At 49.2% G+C, this 17,976-nt stretch overlaps 1 protein-coding gene across 4 annotated transcripts in view; it reads left to right on the top strand.

Moving 5' to 3' along the window:
• nectin1b (nectin cell adhesion molecule 1b) overlaps window positions 1–17,976 on the top strand; it is a 134,929-nt gene that overhangs the window by 78,858 nt on the left and 38,095 nt on the right. Inside the window, exon 7 of one of the 4 annotated variants that reach the window (XM_053872179.1) lies at window positions 1,837–15,681. The exons of the other annotated variants lie outside the window; for them this stretch is intronic. Coding sequence (XP_053728154.1) covers window positions 1,837–2,339 — 503 coding nt within the window. The 3' untranslated portion in view covers window positions 2,340–15,681. Of the gene's footprint in view, window positions 1–1,836; window positions 15,682–17,976 lie in introns of those variants that run through there. 4 annotated transcript variants of the gene reach the window in all.

Below are 17,976 nucleotides of genomic sequence, written 5' to 3'. Positions count from 1 at the left end.
GACGTACTGTATGAAGGTACATGTTCTCAGTTGAGTGTTGAGTGAGGTGCTGCGCCCCCCTGTGTACAATATAGTGTGGCTAAGTTGGTGAAGTCCGTGTGTGAAAGTAGGCTGTAATTTGGGCACACCTGCCTGGACCAAACTGGAATGTGTTGAGTAAAGACCCGCTGCTTATCTCAGGAGTGAGAGAGTCCTGTGGAATCTGACTCCTTCATCATCATCATCATCACTTCCTCCCCTTGTTTGCTGTCACCTCTGCACCAGCGCTTGTGTAGACTCTTAATTCTGTCGCTGTTGTTGCTCTTTATCTCTGGCCTGTTTTGCCGCGGATTAGCGTTGCGTCAGCGGCAGCTGAGACGCGTGCAGGTTGAGGCGAGCGTGTCGCGGGACTTTGATCACGTTCCAGATAAGAGTCTCCGCGAAAGAGCTTGGTGTAGTTCCTCCTCCTCCTCGTCTTGGTGTTGAGGAGCGAGCAGCTTTTCAACTTCCAGTTTGCTGCCAGCAACAGCTGTGTTTGTCGCAGGTGTTTGTGCTGAGGCTGTCATGGAGGCGCGTGCTGGCGAGCGGAGCAGCACTTCACTGTTTCATGAAGGGCTTTGCATTTGACCGTGAGGACGCGTTCATCTGCAGATTGTTGTCCTTCAGAGTATTTCATGATGAGAGGGAGTGATATGATAATAATGAGTGTAGAAGTGTGCCAGCACAAGCTTAGGACTGGATTCATTTATATTCCCAGATGAAGAATGCTGGAGGAAACCCTCCTCTCAGCCCCTCGCATCACCTCAGCCTGCATCATAGCTGCATCCACAGAAATATAACTCAGTGATTTAAACAATTGTTTGTCATGGATGATGATGATGACTTTGTGTGTTTATTTGCTGCAGTTAAACAGCTTAAAAGTCCATTTTATCAGGGCTTGAATTTTTTCTTTCTTTCACATAACTCAAGAGATAAAAATGTGATTCGACGTGATGATAAAAACAAGTCTGTTTTTCATTAATACATGAAGGATCTAAATTCTTCTGAGGCGTTTTTCTCTCAAAAATGCTGTTAATTGCCATTGAACAAATTTCACGACAAAAATCGGTTTCCACAGATTTTTCAGTGGCGACTCATGACCTTTTCTAAGTGGTTTTGTTGATAAAAAGAATACACATTTAGGTGATGACTGGTGAAGAACATATGCTTGGACTGATGTGGGAAATAATGACATGAAAAAGGCTCAGGTGTTTTTGATCCTGTATGAATCTTGAATGGATAGAAAAACTTCTGAGGAAAGGAACAAGCCGAAGCTCAGCGATTTTTGGATTGTGGGTTGAAAATGGCCGACGGCTGCTTGTATGTGAGGAGCGAGTGTTGTGAGTGTGAGTGACTAGTCCGGGGAGCTGCAGTCAAACACCTGACGGTCTGGGCGCCAGGTGACCCCGACTCTAGTCTGAAGGGCTGGTTGCTTCCTGTTTCTTCTCCTTGCTCGACTAACCGCCGCTGCTCGCTAACAACCTGTTTTCCGCCATGTTTGAAGTGTGCCGATGCATCGGAGCGCCGTTTCCGCTGTGCGTCCGTGTCATGTCCGCCGGGCGGCTGCATGCTGGCGAAGCCTCGCGTGGCCAATCTCCCGCCGCTCATCTCTGCATGTCTTCACTCTTCGCTCATTCAGGGTGTTTGTGTCGCTGTGTGGGGTCGGGTGGGTGTGTCCTTCCTTTCACCCCTTTGCTTTTCCGTCCTTGTCTTCCTTACTTCATCTTTCCTTTAAAAAAAAAAGTTGCACCTGCACAAATGCACCTCCTCCCACCAGAGCACTGACACACTCCCTTCCATCTGTCTTTTCCTACCCAGAATTCCCTAACCACCCGACACCTGGCCCTGAGATCCCAGAGCAGCAGAGCAATCCGGCCGCCGCCATCGGGGGCGCCGTAGGTGGCGTAGCTCTGTTGGGCGTGGCGGCCATACTGCTCTTCGTGTTCCTCCGCCGCCGTCAGCGCACCTTCAAGGGAGACTACAGCACCAAGAAGCACGTGTTCGGCAACGGCTACAGCAAGGCCGGCGGCCTCCCGGCGCACCCGCCCATGCCCAAGAACCTGCAGTACCCAGACGATTCGGACGACGAGAAGAAGCCGGCGCAAATCGGCGTGACGGGCGGGTTTGAGGGCGGGGAGCGCGATTTCGACCACGAGGCCGAGGACCTGAAGAGGCCCTATTTCACTGTGGACGAGGGCGAAAGCAGAGATTACGACGAGCGGACTCTGGCTTTCCAGTACGACCCCGAGCCCGAGATAGCCGACGACATGATCTCTCAAACCGACGGCTCTGTCATTTCCAAGAAAGAGTGGTACGTGTAGTGGCATGAGGCGACCCGACCGAGCGCCCCCCACTCCTTCACCTTCACACCCATCACTGTACCCTCCCCCACCCGCACCCCCACTCCTCTTGGGCTCCCCCGACTTCCTCATCGCCATCCTACTAATGAAAGAAAACCAAGCAAAGCGCTCACAACATCGACGGTGTCGACTCCATCCGGTGATGGGACAAACTTTTAAGAGACTCTGACCGCTGCGGTCAGAAAGGTCAGCGGCTCATCGGTGTGTTCTGTCCGTGACATTTTTATTTTGATCGACTGTATTAAATGTACAAAAGAGATTGGTGGAGGTTTTGTTTGCTGAGCACATTCGTGAAAGTCCGACACTGGATTTGTTTTTATCATTGTTTGTTGTTTTTCTTACAATGTCTTTTTGTATTTTCTTTTTTTTTTAAAGTGACCAGAGATTTGAGTGAACTGTGCGTGACATATCTACAGGTGGGAGTTTCAATGTTTGTCAACCAGTGATGAATTGAGAATGCTGTGAGGTTCTTTGTTGTCCATCGAATGTCACTTTGGGTTCAAGTCATTGCGTTTTCCCATCGGCGGGGCCAAACTCTTCTCGCGGCCGGGTGGTGTGAGCCTGTAAAACACAATTGTCCACCGGCACGTGGACACTTGGATCCAACGCCTGACTCTAGTCTCGATCCTCACCGTACCAAAACACCCCTTAGTTAGCTTTTTCCAAACTCAGAAACTTCCTTCTGACTGAACATGCTACTGCATCAGCCACCATTGCCTGGATCACGTTCAGCCCTATAGGGTCTTGTGACGGGAAAACGGAGGCTTGAAGATCCCAGGGTTGTTTGGCCTTCCCTCTGAGGGAACTGCCCTTGCTAGCATGAGTCATGTTAACTAGAGTCCATAGCTAGAACGTGGGCGAATGTTCCAACCCACCTGGGTAGCAGGTCCGGTTTTGTGCGTTCAACAACAATTTTATCCGCCTCCATTTCTTTAAGGAAGTGTCACAATGCTAGCCAGGCTATGCTAACAGAATACTTTCGTTGAGGTCTAGGAAGCAGTAGCCTTGGATCAAAATCGGTCCCGAGGTTTTAGCGCTGGTTAGCCACACTCCAGAACGTGTTGCTACACCACCCTCAGAAATCAAGTTTCTGATGATCCATCTGGCGAACGACACGGAGAGAGGCGTCATGGCGTAGCCTAGCATGCGTGTCAGTCGCACCACCCATCTGTCGAGCTCCTGTCGCCCTCGCTCTCTGGACGTAGGAATCCCAGAACACGAGAGAGTTTGCCATGAATGGCCGCAACAGAAGACGTGCAGCGCGACACCAAACCTGCAATAACGCTCTGAATTATCACTTGAACAGGTTTGTGTGTCTGTTGTGTACATAGGCATCACCGTCATAACTATGTTTTGTACTAACCATTTTTCTAATCAAACGGATGTCGCAGGAAGAGTGTCCGACTTTAATAACTGGTGTGACCAGCAGAGGTTTTCTACTCGGGAGTCGTCCACAGACAGGGAGGGGGAGGGGCATGACGGAAGAGGCGTCTTAAAGGGAAATTGAAAATTGAACGGTGGCCATGTTTTGTTTTTGAGAAGTCACCTGCTGCTTTCCTTGTTTCAGTGGCTGTAGAGGGAGCGTGTCGGACGAGCGGTCGACTGTCTCCTTTATATTTGCAGAGGGGGCTGCTACGTTATCTATGGATCAGCCTGGTTCCTTTTTTTTATCTCAGACAAGTGCCAGTAGTTGAAATCTACACCACGACATCTGACTCAGCACTGTATTGTTCCGTGCATGCCTCGTGTGCCGTCGCAGCCGTTCGCTATGGTTAGCGTTTTTTTAGAAATGTCAGTTTGTCTCCAACAATCGGCGACAATAAATCAGATCCGTTTTCATCCCGGGAATATCTATGTCTCTGATAGACATGTCGGCTCTTCATCTTCACATGATGCTAGCTAGTGCCGCGCCTCATCGCTTTTCATGTTACGGGTGAAAACATCGTCATACAATTGGAAAACTGTGTGAGTGTTTACTTGGCAGACTCTTGTAGCTGCTAGTAACGCTAGCCGTTAGCAACCACTGCCCCGGTTTGATTTCGGACAATGTTTTCATGGCTTTCTTTTAGATGCTAATTTTGGCATCAAACCAGTTCAACTGGGCGTCAGCAGAAGTCAGTCTTAGCTCCTAGCTTTAGCGTCATCAAAAGGTTTCCTGAAAACGTTTGTTGATCAATAAGAAAATAAATGATGCAGCATTATGTTCTATCTTAAATCATGCAGAGAAAACTCTTAGTTGTTGGTTGCTAATCGCTAACAATGTGATGGACGTGAAAACGTTTCGATTTCGTAAACAACCAGAGCTGAGACCTGATTTACTGAAAATCAGAATTGTGGCTCACGATTGAGCAAAGTAAAAGTATTTTTGTTTTAAATATGACCGTTGTGTACGGTTTTAAATGCTTGCAGTAATTTATCTCATCGAAAAAGGACGGTAATGAAAAATGCTAATTGGAAATGCGATGTTGTGCGGGCGTTACTGAGGGTTCGAACAGTCGGAGCTGTAAATTGAACCTGAAGGTGACAACGTCTCGGTGGTTCACGGGACCGTCCCCCAGCTGTGAGGCCGCATGCTAACGTTTCCTTCTCTCATCCCTCACCATTTGGATCTTATGTCCAAAGCTAGCGTGTGGTCTGTTCTTTCACTAGAAATGCTAAAAAAATGACAAGGTCCGCTTCCTAATTTTAACTTTTTTGTCGTTGTTTCCGGTGTTAGCGAGGCTTCATGGAAGAGCTAGCTCTTCAGGAAGCTAACCGTGACACTTAAATTGACTTGGAAGCACAAGAATCCATGAAAACATTGGTCTCTTGGCCGCCTTGGTTCTAAGCACAACGTTCCCCACAGTTCTTCCTGTTTCATGTCAGAAAGCAGTAGCATGACGGCGTGTAGCCTGGCAAACGTGTTCTGTTGCATCTAGCCATGGCGCCATTCCATCCTGTTTTTATCGTCCGAGCACATTCCGCTGTAAATACTGTACATAGAGTTGAGACTCTAGTCCAGACGACGTGTAGGACCCCTGGTGATGTAAGATAAACGGTTTTGAGACGGTAGACCGACGTATCGCTTCTTTCCAAAGTCCCCCCCTAAAAAAAGAGAAACAGGTTTTGATACGCCTCCGGCGCAGTACTGGAGGCGACCGTTCGATGTTACGAGAGGACTTATCTGTGCGCAGCCATGTGAATGTATATTTCTGAGGGTGTTACAAAAAATCTTGTTGACTTGTGATGACCCAGTGAAGTAACTTGTATTTGTTTTACGCATTAAATGAGTTCAATAGTCGTCTGGGTCGCAGTCTTTCTCTGTGCTCATGCTCCGGTCCTGGTCGCCCTCCACTGGAGCAGCAGCCGCTCTGCTCCCAGTTCCTCATGGGTGACTGAGGCCTGGGAGCCTTTTGAAACACCACATCATATTTCATGGACATGAAGTCATTTAGCAACCGTCCAGTTGAGTCCTTTTCTCTCTACATGGACGTGTTTGCCCTTCGCCGACTCGGTGACTGAGATTCCTCTGAACATCTACATATTGGAGTGTTCCGCCCTCTCTGAGGAATCCAAACAGTGCAGAGGAGCTCACACTTCAGATTCCATCTCCGGTGAAAACAAACCAGGAAACAGAAGCTTGTGTCTCCAGCTGCTAATTAGAGAGCAGCGCCTGATGACACGGTGCTGACGTGACTAGAGACTCGTCCTCAAGTGGAAACACCAGCTGAGTCTGGTGGTCCAATAGTGGCCCGCGACATCTCTGATGAACAAACCAGCATCATGTTATAACAGTTGAATCATCAGGAGTCCATGGACTAGTCATAATGAGAGGTTTGGTTGGAGCCTGTCTCGGGTCACATGGTGCTAGAGAGCATTCAGCCGTGGTCTGCACCACCTTCTCACCAACACACGTTTTTACTTTCCAAAGGTCGTCCAGGCAAACATGGCCAGCGTGACACGCGTCGTGGTTCTCCACACCCAAGTAGTAGGAGTAGAATATTTTGTGTCTTTTTTTTCAATTTACTGTTTTTACTATTGCTGTTACACTTATATTTCATTTATGTAACTGTTTTCATAACCATTTCTAGTCACAACAAGCAGAAGCTCCTGAGTGCATCATCACTCTCTGACTCTCATGAGTCAGCTTCAGCAGTTATATAGAAAGACTTGACCAAAACTTCATCGCTGGTTTGGTTTTGTTCAAGTAGCTTCTGGTTTTCTTTCATAGCACCTTATTTTAGAAACTTGTTTAAGTTTTATTTGAACCGAGAGCGTAGTCATCCTCATTTTTGGAAAACCACTGAAAAAACAGAAGTTCTTTTGCATGGCAACACATCCTGACAATTCTGTTTTGGTTTGATAACTTTTTTTAAAATACTGTTATTTAACATAGAAAACCGAAGCGAAAGGCTGAAGCTCCTGGAGGCATCGTCCCTCTCTGACTCTGACTGGTCAGCTTCTGACAGCAGCAGGAGCACGGGAATGTCCAACCATTCTGGCGGCACCTGAACGCCTCATACCTGCCACCAGCCGCCGGTGCATTCATGTCGCAGGTGTTGTGTGCGAGTCACAGAGCTGAGTCACGACTCTCGGAGCAGTCGAGTCAGTGAAAGCCGGTGAGTGCGACAGAAATCAAGGGCCAGGACTGCACTGGTGTGCAGTGTGGCCCCGCCGCCCCCTCCTCACGGAGAAAGTCAATTCTATCCCAGTCCGTGTAATGAATCGGTAATTATTTGGATTAACCCGAGATCAATCTGCTGAAATTATTATTGCCTATTATTCTGTAAATGAGACGGCTGGTAAACAAACTGCTCGCGTCCCATGAATAAATTAGCCCACGCCTTGAGGGACGCTTCTCTCTCTGTCTCGCACACACACACACTCTCGGCCCTCCATCTCCAGAGCCGGTCACGGCCCACGTGGCTCAGCTCTCCAGCTGTGCGTTAGCGCTCTCCAATTAAACTCTTCCGTCCCAGAGCAGAACCGAGGGGCTAAAGCCGAGCCAGGAAAGTGCTGACACCCTCATCCGCAAACCCCTGCTGGGATTTCTCACTCCCCGCCACCATTTACTCGGCAGCCTGCCTCGTGTGTGTGTGTGTGTGTGTGTGTGTGTGTGAGGAGGATGTAGAAAGCATCATCCGCTTGTTGTGAGAAAACTGCAGATGTCGTCCTTGTACGCCGTTTGGGACGCAGCGCTGCCGTCGCTAGCTCTCTCCAGCTTAGACTTCACTGGTCTACTCAGAGGTGTTTAATCTTCCGGGGCGTTTCCTACCACTCTCTTCATCGTGGAACCTCTGAGCCAGCGTGGCGCCATCCTCGTCGTCTCTCGTTGCACGCTGAAGTCGTCCTGTTAGCAAGGAGCTACTTGCACTTTAGCTGTCCTCGGGGATGAGCGTTGGCGACAGCATCGTGTAAATGCTGTGCCAGACAATGGTGGTGCCGTTCCTGAACTGTCCTTCAGGGTGTCTTCGCAGCAGAAGATCAACCTGGAAGTGAAGCTAAATGTTCCGTCACTTTGTGTAGCTGAGGCCGGACAGTCTGCGTTCATGCTAGCAGTTTGTGCTACTTTGTATAATGCTAATCAATGTGACATTGTTTATTGCGATTAGCTTTTCTTTACCATGTTGTTATTTTTGTGCTAAAAAATTTCGAATATAGTATTTGTTTTCAATTGTGTTTATTCCCTTTCCTTCCATTTCTTTCTGTTTGTCTGTTCCCTTCATTGGTTCTTTTACTCTGAGGTTCAATGAAGTGACGATGGTTTCACGATGGTGCTATTCCCGAACCATCCTGTCCTACATGTCTAAGAGCTTTATTTTCCAGCCTTTTAGTCACTAAATGTGTTGTTCACGATTGAGTTGCGTTGAGAACTGGTCGTGCTGTTGGTGTTGATTTCCTCAGGGGGCGGAGTCACTGTTTGAGTCCCCACTAGCTGGGGCTCTGCCCATTGTGTTGAGTGAGATTCGACAGTGATGCTAGTCGCTGCTGCTACGTGATCATGGTGCGCGTTCGTCGACAGTCTTGCAGAGGACAATGGCTTCTGACAGCGGGTCAGCGGTTCTGCATGTATATGCTGATGAGTCCGGCCCACTTGCTGTGGACGTGGACTGGCGCTGACACCAGTGTACGCCGATGAAGCGGCGGGAGTCGATAGTGGAGCAGGAGAGTGTGTGTGGCTCCTCACTTGGACTCAGCGGTATCAGCGGCTCCATTGATTCTCTGCAGTCAGCAGGTTCTGTGGAGCAGCGTGAGAGACGTGGAGGGAGATAGATGAGGACTCTGAAGCTCGGAGTTCATCACTGTAACATTCATGAGGTGGACACACGACATGTGATGCTCAGCTGTGGGCTGCCGAGGGGGAAACGGACGAAGAGCGGCCTGAACCCCACCGTTCAGCAGCACCAAGCCAGTGTCCAGAAGCTGTGATCTGCCACTCATATGGAATAATAATATACGTTTGGTTTGTATTCCAAGTAGTGTATTTGTTGTGTAGAGTAATTTTCATATACATTCATTCATGTTTTTTGAGTTATTGCATTTCATTGTTGAATTTAATGATTTTGTTGTTGTGTTTTGGGGCCTCCTCCCAGCTGAACTAGTCCAGGAGACATCCTAACACCTGCCTCCTCCTGGAGCAGCAGATGTTCTCTTCTGAGTCTCTCCTGGATGACTGAGCTTCTCTCTCCCAGAGAGACTCTTGTTCTCTGAGTCACTCCAAAGCTGGTGACCACAGGTGAGAGGAAAAACCCAGCGGTCAGTGGAGAGTTCTGTCTCCTGGCTCAGCTCTTTCTTCACCAGCTGACTGAAGACCTCCCTGGGTGACTTGCTCTCCTCCAGCTGGGTGACACAGTAAAACCGTTTTGTGACCAGGGAGGCTGGACCACAGGAAGTCTCTGCGGCAGCCTGACCTCATCCACATGTTTACAGCAGCTCCAGCTCCAAATGTTCCCAGCAGTCCGAGAAAACAAACGCTTGGATCTGTATTTCTCATCCTGCAGACCTAAACACAGAGAACCACTTCACCTCAACACAAGAATCCCACAGGAGCCCTGCTGCGCGGCTAAAACACACTGTAGCCCTCACCAGCTCGTGTATGCGCCTCCTGAAGAAAAATGATGAAACAGACAACAGCATTCTGTTTATGAAGGAGCCATGCATGGAGAAACATGTTCTTCATGTTCTTCATCAACATGGAAGCGTGAAGCTTGTCCACAAAGGATCTCTCTGGATTTGTCTGAACTCTCCTGCTCTGACTGTCGCTGGTGTTAAAGTTGGGCTCTGGGCCATTCACCGTCTTCATCATTCTCCTGGTCACACCTTCATCCTGAACTTCACTGGTGGTTCTCCTCTCCATCATCTCCAACACTTTTGGTCCAAGCACGTGTCCAAGCTGCCGGCTTCCAAACTTCTCCACATGTCCCTCAGATAGACTAATGTCCCACCTTCTCCTTTCTCCACATGACAACCTCAACATCTTCATTTCTGACTCTTCTGACTCTTAATATTATATCAAGAAAAAAAGAAAAGAAATTTTAAATCCATATTTCCATTGAGACTGAAGTTGAATTCAACGTCTGCGATCGAAGCGCTTTGTTCGTAATCGGAGGCCTTCAGCACGTCAATGAAGGCTACACAAGAACGTTGGTTTTAGTGCCAGACTTCAAGTCGAGCTTCTACATGTGACACTGTGTTTTTCATCCTTCAGTAGTTAAAGAAATATTATCTACAATTCAACGGTTCTGACATCCTTAACTGTGATGTTTTTCAGTACTGTGTGAAATTGTGCAGAGTATCATGAGCATGTTGGAATGGCATCATAGTCTGGTGTTGGAGGGGGTCAGATCAGGACTCACCCCGAGCCTGGACTCGGACCCCCTCCCTCTGCTGGGTTGAGGGTGAGATGACCTCACCCACGCCTCGCTTTATGCTAGTTTAAACATGAACCTCTTCAGTCTGGTTTATCAAGAGAGCAGCTGGTTAGCTAGAGTTAGCTAGCAGCGAGTATCTTATTTGCTTACTTAACGCAAACGTTAAAAGAAGGGACTGAAAAGGTGCTTCACTGCTGCAAAGAGGCGTAAGGAAGCAAACACCAGGGGCAGACGGCGACGGCACTTCATCAGCCCTAATGTTTTGTGAAGGAGCCTCATAATGAAGCGATTGTTCATCCGTCAGGTGATGTCTCTTATTTTAGCCGCCGCCGTCTTTGCCGGTGTCCGATCCTGTCATCTATTTTCTGGCCAGCATGAATCTCTTCTCTTGTTCCTCCTGACACCCGACAAAACTCATCGCCTCTGAGGGAATTGGAGTGGAGGCTCTGGTTTTGTTCTGGCACTTCTTTCAGCGGCGGCCATCAATCAGGTGATCTATTGTATGGACCTTTCGCTATTCCATTCACGGCAGAAAACGCGGACACTACAAAGGTGTTGAGGGTGTGTCGGGTACATTATGGGCCGGGCTGAAGACTTCATCATGCTCCTGCTGTGGACGTGAGGCGACCCTGAAGCTCATATTAGCGCTGGCTTGTTTGAGGAATGAACGTGCCGCGGAACCCAGGGATTGAAAACAGAGGGATCTGCTGCTTTGAGAAACAATAACCGCTGTTGTGATTCCATTTCTATATTTGTTATTGTCACGCTCCTTTGTCTGGCTGCTTCCTAGTTCAGGCACAAGCTCCCTCACTGCAGGATTCACCTGTGGACCAGCAGAACTGGACTCTGCTTCGCTTCAACACTAGCCGCCATGAGTTTCCTCCAGTCTGGCTGCAAAAGAGCAGCAAAATGAGGGCAGTGGTCATAATGTTTTGGCCCATCCATAAACCTCAACTCTCAAAGGTCTTCAAATAAGAGCTCAGTTTTGAGCGGAGCAAGTTCCTTTGGATCACTGAGGTTTTGAGTTTCGCTTCTCGGCCCCACGACGGCGCTGCTGGCTGGCAGCTTCTGCTCCGAACAATGGAAAAGTTTGTTTTAGGTTTGGCAGAAAGCAGCTTCTTCTGTGACGAGCTCTTGGTTCTGATCCAAAGTCTGTTCTGTACAGATCGGAGCTTTGCCAGCGAGTCACAGCTCAGGCAGCATCTGCTCTCCGTCGACCAGCGTCAGGTTTCAGGGTTCGGCTCCACCTGGCTGCGTCACTGATGCAGCTCCGTCGCTGACCTCACTTCCAGCCTCACTTCATCTCTGCTCCTCTGCTACGAGGGGACATTAAAGCACAAGCCCCGGCCCCCGACACGGGCCCCTCCGCGGGCCACTCTGGCGCCCACACAGTCGGCTGCTGTGGAAGAGTTTTGTCAGCTGTGGAGGGGGAGTGGGCACTGACACGCTGACTGCAGATGTCCCGGGTGAGTCATCACACCGGGGCAGCAAATGCCTCAACCATCTACAGTAGGAGTCACAGCCAGACAGAGTGAAGAGGTGGGCGACACAGGAGGACGTGAGGATAGCGAAGAAACGTGGGTCACCAGGGTGACCTCTGCTGGAACCAAGAGTCGGAACCCGTCACCGGAAACTGGAGCGTCCCGCTGGTTAGCAACCAGCCTGTCTTCCAGCTCAGTGAAGGACAGCCTGGTGTTTGTCCTGACTCAAACCTCCTCTGTGACGCCGCGGCGCCAGAGGAGCAGAAAAGAGCAGGAGGAAGCAGCCGTCTGATTGGTCACCACGGTGGCGCCCGGGTTTTTAACTCCTCAGTCAGATTAGAGGACCGACTCCTTTGAGGTCTCTCACATAAAGCCTTCCTCTGCCAGCTTGGCCTCGAGAGGCTCCTCTGAAGTGATTAAGTTCATCTGCCGCTCACTTATCTCGTCCCTTGAAGCCCAAGCGTTTGAGGGAGCAATTAGTCAGCGTGGACGTGAGCGAGAATCTCTCTCGCCATATTTCCACTGTCAAATCTCCCCTGCTGGAAGAGCAGCGGCAGAACCTGCAGAGTTTGACTTGACTCCATGGACAGGAGCTTGATGTGTTCTTCTCCCACCAGCAGCAAAGGTCCTCCTCTTGCCTTCATGAACCTCAGGGCTTGTCTTCCTCTTCTTCTCCTCATCGGAAACATTCTTAATGCTCCTCCCAGAGAAGACATGAGGAGGCTCATGTGAAGAAGCCTCCTGGGCGAGTGAGATGTTCGATCTGGAGGAGACCACGGGGCAGACCCAGGACACGTGACATGTCTCCGCTGAAGACCTGGAGGAGGTTACAACTAGACCTCTGATTTAGACAGCAGATGGATGAACTGATCTGGTTATTGCTCCTCAACAGTGGTGGAGAACCTGGAGCCTTACTTCTAACTTCATCTTCTCAACATGGACGACTCACAAGAACCTGAGATGTCCGTGGAGAAAAGAAGGTGGATGACTTCTGATCTTGAGAGCCTGCATGTTTCAGGTTGTAGTCTCTGAACACGCTCTGCTAAAACAATCAAGCGCTGCAGAGCTAAAGTGTTCCAGAGCCCCGTCCCTAACCGCCGCCCCGGTCTGAATCCCCCTCCGGCACCGCAGCCTGGCAGAGCATTAACATGTGAGACACGAGTGGTCCTGCCAAGAGAAAGCTGGAGGAGGGGCTGCGGGCGCTGGGATGACCACAGCCTGGAATTTCTGTGCTGTTTGTCATCCACACGGAGAAAAGCGAAAGCAGATGTGGAGACGAGGGACAGAGAGGGAAGGTGGAGGATCACGCTCGGCTTCAAACAAACCTTGGACTCCAGGAAGCGGCCCGAGTCAGTGTCACACACCAAGCTCGGTCGCGTGCTGCCGGCGGTTTCTCCTCTCGCCTGCATCTCCAGTAGCAGCAGGCAGCTGTTTTCAATAAGAGCAAGGCTCTGCAGGCTACCTGCCCGCCACCGAGCCCACGGGAACCAGACCATCACGTGCAGCAGCCCCACGGGCGCTGGAGGTCCACTCACTCTGCTCCGAGAGGAGGAGGAGGACCAGCGTGGCTCTTCAGCAGTGAAGAATGTTGAGCTACAGAAAAAAGATTTAAATAATTTACTGGATGTTCTGTGAGGAAAATAAACAAATAAAGTACATCATAAATAAGAGAGTGAGAAATGCAAAACACACCAAAATAAATTTATATTTTTGGATACTGTACATTTGGAATCCAAAATAATATTGACTGAAGAATGATAAAAGAAACAAATAGCTATTCGTAATAAAATGTATAAATGAGCAAATGAACCAGAGTAGTCAAATAATAAAGGAAGAGTATATAACAAATAAATACATGAAACATACAGTTTACATATGTATTAAGAATATAGGAAAATAAAGAAAGGAGTGTAGCTTTGGAAAACCTTGGAAAAACATTCTTAAATGACTATGATTCATGACAATATGGAATCATGAGAAATTAATTGTGAAATATACATAGAATTAATACATTTTCATTTTTTATTTATTTATTTATTTATTTTGACGTTCTCAACACTTTCACTCTGATCCTGGATTGAGGGTGTGAGATGAAGCAGGAATGTGAACGTGCGAGTCTTTGTGTGGCACATGATCAGACTGATGCGTGTGGGGTCACGGGGCCCGGCTGGGTCACAGGCTTGGCCGGGTCTCAGCTGTGAGGCGTCTGGCCTCCTGCTCCGTGTCGAGGATGATGCAGCAGGTGAGAGACGGAGCTGCAGAGCTTGACTCACGCCGGTTCACAAAGATGGCCGACGTTGTCGTCGTGATTCAAAGCAGCTGAGGGGAGGAGATCGGCAGCTCCTCCACCTCTGGATTAATCGACCTGCGGCCCCTCACACACACACACACACACACACACACACACAGGTTCTGGTGAGGAGCTCCTTCAAAGCCTTGTTAAACCAGATGAGCGGCTAAATTAGAAGCCGCAATCCCATCAGCGAGTCTTGAATAAAGCGTGGGACGATGGTCCTCCCTTCCAATCCTGCCGCCTATTGGCAGAGGCTTAATGAGGTCAAGTGCATGAGGCGGAATCCTGCGAGCCTCACTGAGGAGATGATCAATAGAGGCAGGATGGTGAAAGAAGTGGTGTCTGTGAGCTGTGAGGCTCCAGGATGATTGATCCAACTCTTCTTGCTCTCCGCCTGTCAACTTTATGTGAGCCTGCATTGTGTTCCCTAAGTCCCAAACAACAGCTTCTATTTTCAGCCGTGACGCAGTGGGAGATGTTCTGGTGGTGTTGGTCGCTGGACCTGGACCAGCTGCGCTGGAACCAGAGTCTTCTGGCAGGAGTGGAGCGACGAGGAGGGGGGTGCTGCTGCAGCGTGAGCTCCAAGTCTGGAAGCACTTTGCAGTTTCAGATTAGTGACGATGCCCTCTGCTGGAGGCAGTGGCCTGGATGCAAGCGGATGTAGGTCACTCAAGAAAAGAGGTGCAGCGTCTGGAGTCCTGAGTCGAAGTGGGAATGAAGGTGCATGACTGAAACCTTAACTTGGTTCTCGGGCGGCTGCAGGGTGAGACGGGACGTGTCGCTGACCTCTTCAACAGGACCAGAGGAGGTCCTCGAGTCAGGTCCACACCAAGCCAAGAACAGAAGAAACAGAGACCCGGAAGTGAGAATAAACTCAGACAGGAAGTGGTTGTGGTGAGGCCGCTGCACTCTGATGCACTGGGAATATGCAGATGATGCCGCACTGTTCTAGACCTGAACGCTGAGCTGAGACTCGGCTTGGCTGAGGGAAACAAATGGGGCTGAAACGGTCAGCTGGGCCAAACCCACCCTTCATGGTATGCTAACACGCTAACAACTGACGCGCTCTGGCCGCCCGCCGCATCAACAAGACCCGGGCACACACTGGTTCTGTATCCACCCACATGAGGGAGACAGTGGATCGGCTTCTTCTTCATGAAGTCCAGGACTGGAGTCATTTGAGCAGATGAAACGGCACTAGACTTTATCAAAAGTGAGGCATCCAGCAGAGGGCGACCAACAGACCTCATGGATGTGAGCACGGATGAGTGCTGTTCAAACCATCCCTCCAAACACTTCCTTCCTTTCTTGTTAAAAACTGACAGAGAGTCACGCCCCTCCCTCCCCTCCTCCCTCCCAGTTCACGGCCTAAACAAACATTCCTTGAAATGAAAGTGTAAACCATCTTTCAGAGCTTCTGAGTCCAACTGTTTGTGTTGTCCCGAGCTCAAGACGTCTCAGGTTTCCCCGCAGTCAGAGGTATTCCCAACAACCTCCTGGAAAATCAAAAGCATCAACTTTTCCAAGGACTTGCACAATGCCTTCAGAGGGTCGTCTTTCTTTCCTCTCCCCTCCCCCCCAGACTCTGATCCCCCCCACCCCCTCGCAGTGTTCCCACCACAGATCGTTCTCCGTGACCGCAGCAGTATTTAGTGAAAGGAAGACGCTCCATCAAAACACTTTCCTAAGTGTCTGTAAGTAGAGGGTGCTGGAAGCGGCGCCGCTCCAGGCTGGGGGTGGGGGGTGATGACTGGGCGGGGGGATAACAGAGGGTGCGGTGGGGGGGTGTGGTATGCGTGCAGAATCTCAGTGGTCACCCCCTGTTATGGGGTCTGAAGACGAGTCGGGGGTCACATCTGTGCTTAAAGAAGACTCTGGGTTTGTCTACGGTTTTAAGACTTAGAAACCTGATCCGGTCTGGATCATGTTAGAACCCGGCCCGATCCACCCGTCTAGAGTCCTGACACACCCTCAACGACCTGTCCAGAGACGTGCCACTCAAGACCCCTGAGCTTCTATGGTCAACTGTTGATGCTGCAGGTCGCCTTTCAGACATTCTTCCCAAAACCCGACAACAAAATGTCACATATTTTTCCTATATATTTTTCTTCTTCTTTGTTTTGTTGACTTCATATTTGTTTTGTTTTTAACCAGTAATGCACAGTGTTCTGTCCATTTGCTTAGTAATTCATTTCATTTTTGTTTACTTTCGTCTTCACTACATTTTTCACGTCGGGATGGTGATAGTTGTCCCACCTCCCAACTGGGAAATGCAATGTCAGGTGACATCATCAGGGGGCGGAGCTGGGAACTTCCCAGTTCCGAGGACAGCTGGATTGCAGCACCAGTTCAGTTTTTGTTGACGCACGACACGTGTCTTTGTGCCTGGTTAGTGCTGAGGTGAAGTGAATTCGTGAATGCAGCCATTAGCTCGACATGTGAGTCGGCAGAGGGAGCACAAGTCTAAGCGTACGTCACAGAAGAAACAGAAGTTATTGTCTGCCACACACAAATAGTTTTTCCATCTCCGGGTCTCTGCTGGAGTCTCGGGTCTGTCCTCAGTCCATGAGCCCAAGTGTCAGCTCTGTAACTCACTCAGCTTTTTCTTTGCTGATTTCTGACTCGACACATTTATTTCATTTAACAGAAATAAAACTTGCACTTGGCACTCAGCCTGAGTGCCTTCTGCTCCCCGTCTCATGCTTTCAAGCACCTTTTCTGCAGCACATCTCAGCCGGTTCTTCAGTAACTGGCACACAAAGGTCTTCATCAGTGAGACTGTTTATGAGTCTGAACCGGAGCGAGAAGTGCTTCAGAGTTGAACACTTCAATGGGCTGAAGCCAAGGTTTCTTCATGAAATCTCATTGACCTAAGACTGTTGTTGATTTTTGAATTCATGACGTGTCCCAGCAAAAATGCATTTTTCAAAGCAGCGAGCTGTCGGACATGAGCAGCGCAGGCTTAAGTCAAGAGGCCGCGAACACTAGCAGCATGAGGGAAGAGACTCCGTGGAAGACACTAAAGAGACTTGTCCAGTGTCGGACACTTTCTGAACTTCATGTCGTCTAGTTATATATTCATATATTCATCAGTCTGGCTGCTGTTAGCATTAGCCACCACCTCGTACAGTCCGAGTGTCGACAAGTCCCTGCGAAAAACGAGAGAAAATGCACTTCAGTTTTCTCCAATAAAGCCAACAGCTTCCTTTGCAACTGCACTCCGACCCCCCTTACAATCCTCTGGAGCCTTTTCACCCCCTGGTTACAAACTGCAGTTTAAGAAGTCGTCCATCTTTTTTTTCACTTTTATTTTCTTTGACATTTTTGGAGTGTATTCATTTATCTCTTGTTGTGGCTTGTTAGTTTTCACTCACAATTTAGTATTTTTAGACACAACAACGAGCACATCACGTTCAGATCTTTGAGTCACCATAGTTACAGTTGGAGTCTCTGTCGCACATGAAGCTAACTTTATTAAACTGTCAGTGAATTGAAGCGGTGGGGCTGTTGTGGTATGGTTGTTGGAACCGATGACTCGGGTGTTTCTCAGCTGTTCAGGTACAAATACTCCAAAGGTACGTGGTGGGTAGTGAATGCGTACTAGGATGCAGATTAGCATCACACTCAGCACGCAGACTGAATCTCCCAGGCCATTCCGGGTCAGTTTCAGGAAGCTTCTGTATCGTGGTCTGGATCTGACCTGTGTGTCCATCTGACCGAAGACAAGATGGTTATCAAGGCAGATGGTCCCAAGTGTTTTGTTTTCTGCCACGATAACAAAGAGAACAAATCCTGGCCCCGGGTCATTCCTGACCGCTCTCTGGAGGTCCGGACCCCGTCAGCGTCTCCCCCTCCGTCTGCATGACCCATTGGAACATGATGACTCAGCAATATTTTGTTGGATTTGGAGGCGGATGTACAGAAAACTTCATTCCCTCAGTGATATTTTAAGTCCTCAAATAACTTGTCTTTCA

This window comes from Synchiropus splendidus, chromosome 8 (genome assembly GCF_027744825.2).
Source record: "Synchiropus splendidus isolate RoL2022-P1 chromosome 8, RoL_Sspl_1.0, whole genome shotgun sequence".
Lineage (NCBI taxonomy): Eukaryota > Metazoa > Chordata > Actinopteri > Syngnathiformes > Callionymidae > Synchiropus > Synchiropus splendidus.
The sequence above is the reverse complement of the archived record's forward strand: the minus strand, read 5'-3'. Positions and strand labels throughout refer to the sequence as shown.